Consider the following 10,295-nt stretch of genomic DNA (forward strand, 5'->3'; position numbering starts at 1 on the left):
CCAAATCATGATACAAACACAATACTTTAAAGCCTGGTTTCCATTATTACAACAATTGCATGCTAACCACAGAATATATATAACAGCCACAACTATATGGAAACCCCGGCTTAAGTCATAATAAGTACATTTAAGTACATGTATATTGATACAATATAGCTCCATGATACTGTAACTATAACACGTAATTAAAAAACAACATAATTTTTTATTATTGTCATTATTATTGATTTCAATACTTACATACTCCCACGAATAAAAAAGCTGCTCCAACGTCACTGCAGTTTTTGCGACAGCGCAAAAGATCAAGAGCTAAATTGTATCCTTCAGCACAATGTGCACACAAATCACCTAAAAAGAAGAAAAAAGAAAGGACAGAGAGTGCTAATCTTTATAGTGTACATAAAGCACATGCTAGAAATAAAGTTTAAGATTTTATAATACACAGTTTAAAAACAAATTATTCAAGTAATTATGCATTATATTCTGGAATGCTATGGGCTGTGGTCCATAAAATAGGTGACAATTTTTATTAACACAAATGTATTTTGATACAGTGCATGCTTAAGGCTAGATTATAATGACCACATGGACCACGTTAAACTTTGTTAAAAATCTATTGTGTAGATTTTAACAACCATGTTCAATACTAATATGCTGTAATAGACATACCGTAGGCCGGGTTTCGATTGGAGGTTTTTTTTGATTGTGAATTGCGAGTCCGGAATACATCTCGCAATGAAAAGAATCGTAATTAATAATAATTGATAAACGCCACGCCTATAATAATTAATAAGCACCACGCCTATCAATCATTTTCTCTACACGTGTTTCATTTTATAGCATCATTAGTGGTATCCTGTGCTATTTTCAGCCCAAATTACCTGATCTAGTCAAGTCCCAATGCCACCTAACATTTTGAAGGAAGTTAATCAAGCTGTGGCAGTAGCTTTAGATGGCAAAGGAGAGAAACAAGACAATCAGTTAACTTGTGAGTGTGGCTAGCTAGGCTAGCATCTCGCAATTGTTGGAAACGTAAATTAGTTATTTTTTCAAATTCGCAATCTATTAGATACGCAATCAAAACCCGGCCTACGGTATCAACAAATACTATGTACAATACAAGCAAGCATATGCTAATATCTGACCTGTTCTTCCAGTAGCACATTGTTCATTGGGTTCATCAAACTTGAATAAGCATCCTGGGAGATTACGTTCCTGTGTGCAGTTCAAGAAGCCAGGTATAGCACCTCTGAATACAATATCACTGCCATCAGTGTACACCCACAGTCCTTCCTAGTGACAATAAGAAAGATTTGAATAAAGATAAATGTCTCATGTTAAGCCTGGTTTACACTTGCCACAAAATATAACACAAACAAATGTAAAATTAAAATTTGTCTATTTTGTGTCAACTTCAAAGTGTTTTAGCATCAAAAAGTCAAATTTCCCATGCAATTTTGACCATTATGCTGAATGTAAACCTAGCTTTACTATTTCTATGGGTTGAGTATTTTTGTGGTTTGCTCCAATTCATGGTTGGTTGACAGTTTACATAGGGGAGGGATGACACAATTAAATTGAGAACATGAAAGTGCATTTAATAGTATAGTAGCCAAAAATGCAATTAAAAAATATTCAAATGATTACATATACAAGTACTTGTTTCTAAACCACAAAAATAACTGCCCAAACAGCAAAGCTTGATTCTTAAACTTATTATGAGGTGCTGTGAGTGTGATTTCATTACCTGTACATAGAAGTATCTGTTGTAGCTGTCACATCTGACAATCTGTCTCAAGTTAAAGGCACACTCACAACTACTGGTCCTCTCATTAAATGTGTATCCAGGGTGACATGGATCGACCGAAATATTTCTTTCAACTGGAGTAATCTGAAATGATAATAGTTGTATTGATCAAAACACAATAAATGATATTCTACTGAAAGTATACAAAAGCTTATAATACCATACATGTTTTTGGAGCAATTTTAAAATTTCAAGTACAAAAAAATTTTTTAAATAGATTGAGTGGGATTCTAGAGAAAGTTTTAAAAAATATAATGAAAACAAGGACAAGTAGGATTCTGAATGACTGATTATCCATGCCAACAAAAATTCAAAGTCAAAATCGTACTCTCATGACACAAATTCTACTGTAAATTGCAAGGTGATCACAATTACTTACATAATAATATTGAAAATGCAATGTAGAGTAGAATTTGCATCATGAGAGTGGGATTTTATTTTGGATTTTTATTGGTATGGATATAGTCAGTCACTGGAATCCTACTTGTCCTTGTTTCCATTCTAACAAGGACAACCAATCCACACTATACAATTATCAGTTTGTGGTCATTATGTTAAACTGCTAAACCAACTCTTCCAGGAACAGCATTCTTAATATGCAAATTCTTAGAATAGCTAGTGCTTTGAGCTCTTGGAATAATGTCTCTTGACTAGCTTGATTAGTAGGATCACTGAAGGACTGACAGTATAAGTTATGTATTATTCATAACTCATAAAATGAGAGCAATCTATAGAACTTGCGTATACGACAAAAGAATAACACTAACTATGGGTGTGTCACTTCTCACAAGTGTGTATGCGTGTGTGGCTGATATTTGAAGATGATTGTCATATTCTTTATTCTGTTGTCAAGCAGTATCTATGGTCAGTGCTTTTATTATAATCTATTAGATATTAATATTATTAATTATTATTAGTTTCATTAGGTACAGTGTCACTAAACCAGTCCTCTCCATTATATGATATTGTATGTCCTGGAGATACACTAGTATTCACTTGTATTACTAACTATCAACAAGGCGTAGCTGTTGTATGGAATATCAACACCATGAGTCGTACCCTACTATCAAACAGTGTATTGTTCATCAATGGCTTTGTACTCAATATAACTGCACTGAATAACACAGCATCAAAAGTAACAAGTACTGCTAGTGTCAATGTGTCTGCTCCATCACATCTTAATGGTACTATTATTAGATGCTCTGGAGATGGAGTTCATTTTAGTAGTACACTAACTGTACATATTGCAGGTAAGATACATCATGAACCATATGTATCGTAATACTGTATCTATGTATAGGTGTACCAGTATCAGTTATTAATATAAAGATAATACCAATTAATAACAATACAGTATTGATGAACTGGTACTATGGAAAGAATGATGAAGTACACTGTATTCAATATTATAATATTACAATAATCAGTGATGATAATATTAATGGACATATGATCAGTAATGAATCATCAGCAACTATTCCTTCTCTTATTATTGGTACTAATTATTCATTCATTATTATTCCTATTGATACTATTGGAAGAGAAGGACCTCCTTCATCATTAATACAGTATATATGGAATGGTAAGTACTATAAACACACACATTCATTGTATTTCTTATAGTACCAGCTCAAGTTGTTAATATTAGTTGGGATCAGATATCAACTGATAGTATTACAATATGGTGGAATAACATAGTGGTATGTTAAGGTATTAATTCTAAATCGTTAATATTATCTAGGATATGTTACATTATCCTCCAGTACATTACATTATTAGTATACACAATATTACTATTAATACAACTGATACTAATGTAACTATTAATGGACTATATCCCAATAATGAATATACCGTATACATAAAACCAGTTAATGCTATTGGAGAGGGACTACTGATTAACATCACAGGTTTGTTTATTATAAACTGATGAGTATATTTAGTGTAGTGTGTCTAATCTTTAGTCAACATAACTAATCAACAGTCCATTTTAACAACAACAACCACTTTAACTGGTTAGTATAACAATAATATAAAAATTTATATACAAATGTCTACTACATGTGTAAATTATACCTAATGCTTTCTATTTCATATTTTTATAGTTTCAGTTATTGAGAGTTTATCTGATACTATCATCAGTAGCAGTGATGACAGATCCACTTTAATGTCAATATCTCTGACAATCATTGATGATACATTAGTATCAGAACCCTCAAGCAGCATAGAACCATCAACAATATCAAGTTTGTACTAAATAAATTTTATATTATAATACTGAAATCTGTTCAGTGCAATGCTTTTTTACTAACTGACATTTTATTGCAATTTGTAAGCACATAAAAATCATCCAAAATTTTGGTCAATAAGTTGCTATTGCCTAGGACTTATTCATAAATCACTCCAAAAATTACCTTTATTTTTTCAGATGCTTGATGTCCTTATGCTGTGTAGAAAGCGGGCTAGAGCCCAAGGTTTATTTTTTCTAAAAAATGGCTTCAAAATCATCCCAAATTTTTATTACATTTTCTGATACATATTGATGTCTTTATGCTGAGTAGAAAGTTTGAGCTGATTCTGACTTAAATTTTTAAAGCTATGGCCATTTCAAGAAAGCACCAAAATTCTAAAAATTACCCAAGGCTATAGCTCATAATTTTTTCCAAAAAATAGCTCTAAAATTACCCCCAATTTTTATTAAATTTTCTGATACGTATTGATGCCCTTATGCTGTGTAGAAAGTTTGAGGTGATTTTAACTAAGGTTGTGGACTTGTGATCAATTTTAAAATGAGCCAATTTCTGTAAAATACCCCATACTATAGCCCATATCTTTTCAATTCCAAAATTTTTGACATATCTGACTAGTCAACTGCTAAATCACGTTTACAAGTTAGTGACAAAGTTAAGCATGTGGTAGTAAATGCCTATTAAGTAGTTAATTTACACTTTTAAAATAAATTGATATTACTATTATATTTATTAGGCTGTACTTCTGTCACATCACAATCAACAAGTACAGGATGTATCATCAGTGGTTAGTTAATACAATAATGTATGTACATATCTAATGTATCTATTATACATACACACACAGTTGCTATTGCATTACCTATCACTGGTCTATTAACTGGACTCATTACATCAATAATTACTAGCATCATTGTATACTGTATAATGAAGAATAAAGGGAATACATTAAGAGAAAGATCACCAGTAGACATTGGTCCAATATATGATTTACCAACTATCAACAATGAACAACAAGAACAAGTCATTGATACTACACCTAACACTGCTTATGGACAAATTTAATGCTACATTTATAATTTTATTTTGGCAGACATATATTAAAAATAATAGCATAGCAGTATGATGTATCTTGGCACAGCAACTTTTAAAGTTACTATTTTACTATTGGCAAGATAAATTAATAAACAATAAGTATATTATAAATTATAGGTGAATGATGACAGACAATGTTCTGTTTATTCCACAGTCAATATAAATCAAGTATCGGTAAGTACATGGTGCATGTATTGAAATGTTTGAAGTATGCATAAGAGCTTTAAGACATCAAAAGTTTATAGTTTAACTATAGCTTATAATGATGATATTATAAGGAGATTAATGTATTGTATGCTCTTGTATAATTTAATTTGGGAATATTTCATTGTTTTCACAAGAAAGTGTTCAAAAGCATTGATGTACAAAATAATACATAAATTGGGAATCACAATTGGATAATAATAAAACTGTCATGATAACAGTAAGTATAATGTAATGTACATGAATATGTCTCTCTCTCTTTCTATTATCAAAATTTCTTGATGGTCTAGGTTACATATACTCTTGGTTATATTTGCTCTGACATAAACTTCTTCATAAAAATGTATTTAAAATTATTTTAAAATCTCATTCTGTAGCATGTGTGAGTCTGTGTTCATTACTATTAAATTGTGTATATATATCACTATTATCAAGAGTACATAATACCTAAAGTATTATGTACTGTTGCTATTATTATAACAATCAGTTCACACTATACAAACACATGGAATAACTATGGGTGTGTCACAGCTCACTATAGTGCTGTTGACATTTGAAGATGATAATCATATTCTTTATTCTGTTGTCAAACAGTGTCTATGGTAAGTAGTTTTATGGTATTAATCAATTTGTTATCAATCATATTATATTAGTATCATCATTTGGTACAGTGTTATCTTTCAACCAGTCCTCTCCATCATATGATATTGTATGTCCTGGAGATACACTAGTATTCACTTGTATTACTAGCTATCAAGAAGGAGGTGGTGTTTTATGGAGAATCAATGATTCAAGTCGTGTCCTAACCAATAATCATAAGATTAATGGATTTTTATTATCAATTACTGATATTACTAATAATACACTAACAAGTACTGCTAGTGTCAATGTGTCTACTACATCACAACTTAATGGAACTATTATTAGCTGCTCTGGAGATGGGTTTTATTACAGCACATTAACAGTACATATTGCAGGTAAGATACACCATGAACCATATGTATCATAATACTGTATCTATGTATAGGTGTACCAGTATCAGTTATTAATATAAAGATAATACCAATTAATAACAATACAGTATTGATGAACTGGTACTATGAAAAGAATGATGAAGTACACTGTATTCAATATTATAATATTACAATAATCAGTGATGATAAAATTGAGGTACAAATGATTACTAATGAATCATCAGCAACTATTCCTTCTCTTATTATTGGTACTAATTATTCATTTATTATTATTCCTATTGATACTATTGGAAGAAAAGGACCTCCTTCATCATTAATACAGTATATATGGAATGGTAAGTACTATACACACATACACACACACTCATTGTATTTCTTATAGTACCAGTTCAAGTTGTTAATATTAGTTGGGATCAGATATCAACTGATAGTATTACAATATGGTGGAATAACACTCAAGTATGTTGAGATATTAATTCTAATTCATTATTATTATCAATAGGTTGTTACATTACATTATCCTCCAGTACATTACATTGTTAGTGTACACAATATTGCTATTAATACAACTGATACTAATGTAACTATTAATGGACTATATCCCATTAATAAATATACTGTATACATAAAACCAGTTAATGCTATTGGAGAGGGACAATTGATCAACATTACAGGTTTGTTTATTAATGATTAATATGTACAATAACATCTAATTTATGTTTATACAGTTAACATAACTAAGCTACAGTCTGAAATTACTTTGACTATTGTACCTGGTTAGTACTACATAATTTTATAATCATATACTTAATGTACATGTATAATTGTGTACATTAGATCTATTCCATATTTTTATAGTTTCAGTTACTAAAAGTTTATCTGATGCTATCAGTAGCAGCAATGACAGATCCACTTCAACTTTAATATCTCTGACAATCATTGATAATACTTTTGTATCAGAAACTTTAAGCAGAATAGAACCATCAATAATATCAAGTTTGTACTAAATACATTTTATATTTTAATACTGAAATCAGTTCTGTGCAATGCTTTCTTACTAACTGACATTTTATTGCAATTTGTCAGCACCTGGAAATCATCTAATAATTGGTGAAATAATAAGTTGCTATTGCTTAGCCACTTAAGTATTGTTTAAAATCACCTTTAATTTTTCTGATACATATTGATGTTCTTATGCTGCGTAGAAAGTTTGAGCTAATTCCAACTTCAATTTGTCAAGTTTTTGCCATTTTTAAATAGCCATTTTTGAAAATTACCTAAGGCTATAGCCCATAGTTTTTTTCTAAAAATTGGCTCTGAAATCATCCCAAATTTTATTACATTTTCTGATACATATTGATGTTCTTATGCTGCGTAGAAAGTTTGAGCTGATTCCGACTTCAATTTTTAAAGTTATACTACCATTTTGCAAATAATAGTTGCATTAATAATTGTGCAAGAAATGTTCATAATTAAATTGCTCAAAAATCCTCCACCAAAATTTTGTGATAATATCAATTTTACAATTATTAGGCTCTATTTCCATCATATCACAATCAACATGTACAGGATCCATTATTAGTTCTGGTTAGTTAATACATTACTGTATGTACATATCTACTGTATCTATTATACACACACACACACACAGTTGCTATTGCAGTACCTATCACTGGTTTATTAACTGGACTCATTACATCTATAATTACTAGTATCATTGTATACTGTATAATGAAGAATAAAGAGAATACACTAAAAGATAGATCACCAGTAGACATTGGTCCAATATATGATTTACCAACTATCAACAATGAACAACAAGAACAAGTCATTGATACCACACCTAACACTGCTTATGGACAAATTTAATAATACAAATTATAATTCTACCATGCCTACTTGCAATTGACCTATCAGATTGCATCATACAAGGTAAATATAATCACTTATTTACCTTGCGGAGGTAAATATAGCCAACTTATTAAAGTCGCCAAACAGGTTTTCCAACTTTTAAACTTATTATTTTGCAATTGGCAAGATAAATCAATAAACAATAAATATATTATCCTACAGGTTAATGATGACAGACAATGTCCTGTTTATTCCAGTCAATAAAAATCAAGTGCCAGTAAGCAAAAATATGTAATATATACATAAGAAAACACTTTGGGAAATCAAAAGTTTAAAGCTTAAATATAGTCCACAGTGATGATACTATAAAAAGATTAAAGCATTGTGTGCTTTTGTATAATTTAATTTGGGAATAATTTCATTGTTTTCTCAAAAAAGCGTTCAAAAGCATTGATGTACAAAACAATGCGTAAATTGGGACTCACGATTGGAAAATAATGAAACTGTCATTATGAAAACATTATAACTACACAGTGCATATTGAAATGGTGTTAGGTTGAATCAGCTAATAAGGTCCTGCTTTATGCTGATGTAATGATAGCCCCTAAGGACAGTAGACCACAGTGTCCACACACTAGTATTCAACCAGTAACATACGCAATAATATATCAGCCAGAGTAAATGATGGGTTATTGGCCTAGCCTACGCAAGGTATAGGTAGTTGTTGTGTGTGTCTGTCATTCATTCATTCATTCTGTACAACTGAAATTTGTCTTTAATAAACAATAACTTTAGCACAGCGTGTTCTAAGCTCCTAGATCTTTCTTTTTGACTTAAAAAAGTCTTTCTTAACTGTTTTGTGTTGCTCAAATACAAGTTCTAGGTACAGAAGCTTCAAAGTAAGAAAATTGAGTAGTTGGGCCAAGTTCCGTTGTGTTGGCACTTTAGAGATAGCTGGTAGCATTTTTCAGTAGATTAGAACATGGCCTTCAAATAATATGAACAGATTTCTCTAAATCTTACTTGATGAAGAGTTATACTTACTTGAAATTGTTGAGGTCACTCGTTTGTGAAGTGCTAGAGCAACAACTTGCTGGGTTATAGGTACTAAAGTACCTATACTATCTCAAATATACAAAGGCAGCAACTTTTTTGTCAGCAAGTTTATCATATATTGCTGATTAGTAAAGAAAAAGTGAAGCTTCTTTCTCACATGGTCTTCTTGCTGGAATGCCACACCTTTCAATCTAAATGCATGGGAGGGGCTGGAGCTGCTTGCATGTATGTGCTGCAGTGCTGCTACTTCTGCAGGTATTAAAGAGCAAGTGCAACTGCAGGAAGCTAATGTTGAGCAGACTCTCTTCATGCTGATAATCAAACAGCTATTGCAGTGTGGGCATGCACCATAGCAGCTATAGGGGCGAGGCCATGCACCGTAGGTGTCTCGTTGATAACAGTAAGTATATCATACTCTTGACAATAATGTACATGTACATATACTGTTGAAGCTTTCTGGTGCATCACTTGGCACTGAGAATAAATCAAGAAAGAGTAAGTGCATCATTGAAATAGTAGACTCATGGAAGTTTGATGTATGTCTCTTTCTTTCTATAGTTTGAAATTTCTCTTTGATTCCAGTTTACATTTGCTCCAACATGAACCAGAGGTTGCACGTCTACTGGAATTTTCGTGTACTTGTATTTACTTGTATTTTGAAAAAAGCAGGTCGTGTATGTACTTGTATTCAGGCAAACTTTTGTGTATGTACATTTACTTATTGCTTCCCAAATTTGTCTATATCTTAGTGATTTTTCATTTACTTTTCATGTATCCTGTACTTAAATGTAGAGATGGGCGATATCACAAAAATTACTGATGGTTATCACAAGCAAAATTATCATGATTATCACGATTATTATGAATAATAATGATTATGTAATCATTGTATTGATACATGAAATAATCAAATTTAATGATCATGTTAACTTGTTAAGCAATACTTAGGCAGTTCTATTGTAAGTTCCTAGACAAAAAAGTGAGGTAATTGACATTCTTTGGATGAAGGCGACTTCTATGATTATTGACAATGTAGCCACATGTACTGAACATCCG

At 31.2% G+C, this 10,295-nt stretch overlaps 2 protein-coding genes and 2 long non-coding RNA genes across 4 annotated transcripts in view; 3 read left to right on the top strand and 1 right to left on the bottom strand.

The window, feature by feature from the left end:
- Positions 1-203: 203 nt before the first annotated feature.
- The window catches only part of LOC109585980 (uncharacterized), a 26,304-nt gene continuing 16,212 nt past the window's right edge, over positions 204-10,295 (bottom strand). The window contains exons 9-11 of the mRNA XM_020002121.1: positions 1,751-1,894; positions 1,149-1,296; positions 204-351 (exon numbers count right to left, since the gene is read on the bottom strand). Of these exons, the coding sequence (XP_019857680.1) occupies positions 233-351; positions 1,149-1,296; positions 1,751-1,894 (411 nt within the window). The 3' untranslated portion in view covers positions 204-232. The remainder of the gene's footprint in view (positions 352-1,148; positions 1,297-1,750; positions 1,895-10,295) is intronic.
- Positions 3,479-4,246, top strand: LOC109585981 (uncharacterized). The gene is made up of 3 exons (XM_020002122.1): positions 3,479-3,720; positions 3,775-3,825; positions 3,916-4,246. The coding sequence occupies exons 1-3, from the start codon at positions 3,555-3,557 to the stop codon at positions 4,065-4,067; spliced, it is 369 nt and encodes a 122-aa protein (XP_019857681.1). The 5' UTR covers positions 3,479-3,554; the 3' UTR covers positions 4,068-4,246.
- LOC109585982 (uncharacterized) lies at positions 4,549-5,005 on the top strand. Its single transcript, XR_002186763.1, has 2 exons — positions 4,549-4,846; positions 4,907-5,005. It is a non-coding gene; the product is annotated as an uncharacterized LOC109585982 (long non-coding RNA).
- LOC109585983 (uncharacterized) lies at positions 7,864-8,064 on the top strand. The gene is made up of 2 exons (XR_002186764.1): positions 7,864-7,919; positions 7,984-8,064. It is a non-coding gene; the product is annotated as an uncharacterized LOC109585983 (long non-coding RNA).

The sequence above is a fragment of the Amphimedon queenslandica genome, unplaced genomic scaffold (assembly GCF_000090795.2).
Source record: "Amphimedon queenslandica unplaced genomic scaffold, v1.1 AMPQUscaffold_12974, whole genome shotgun sequence".
Lineage (NCBI taxonomy): Eukaryota > Metazoa > Porifera > Demospongiae > Haplosclerida > Niphatidae > Amphimedon > Amphimedon queenslandica.

Excerpts from the sequence above, each read along its gene's own strand:
- LOC109585981 (XM_020002122.1), top strand. The coding sequence starts at position 3,555 with ATGTTACATTATCCTCCAGTACATTACATTATTAGTATACACAATATT. Across the intron at positions 3,721-3,774 it reads ACTACTGATTAACATCACAG|TCAACATAACTAATCAACAG; the intron begins GTTTGTTTATTA and ends TCTAATCTTTAG. Across the intron at positions 3,826-3,915 it reads AACAACAACCACTTTAACTG|TTTCAGTTATTGAGAGTTTA; the intron begins GTTAGTATAACA and ends ATATTTTTATAG.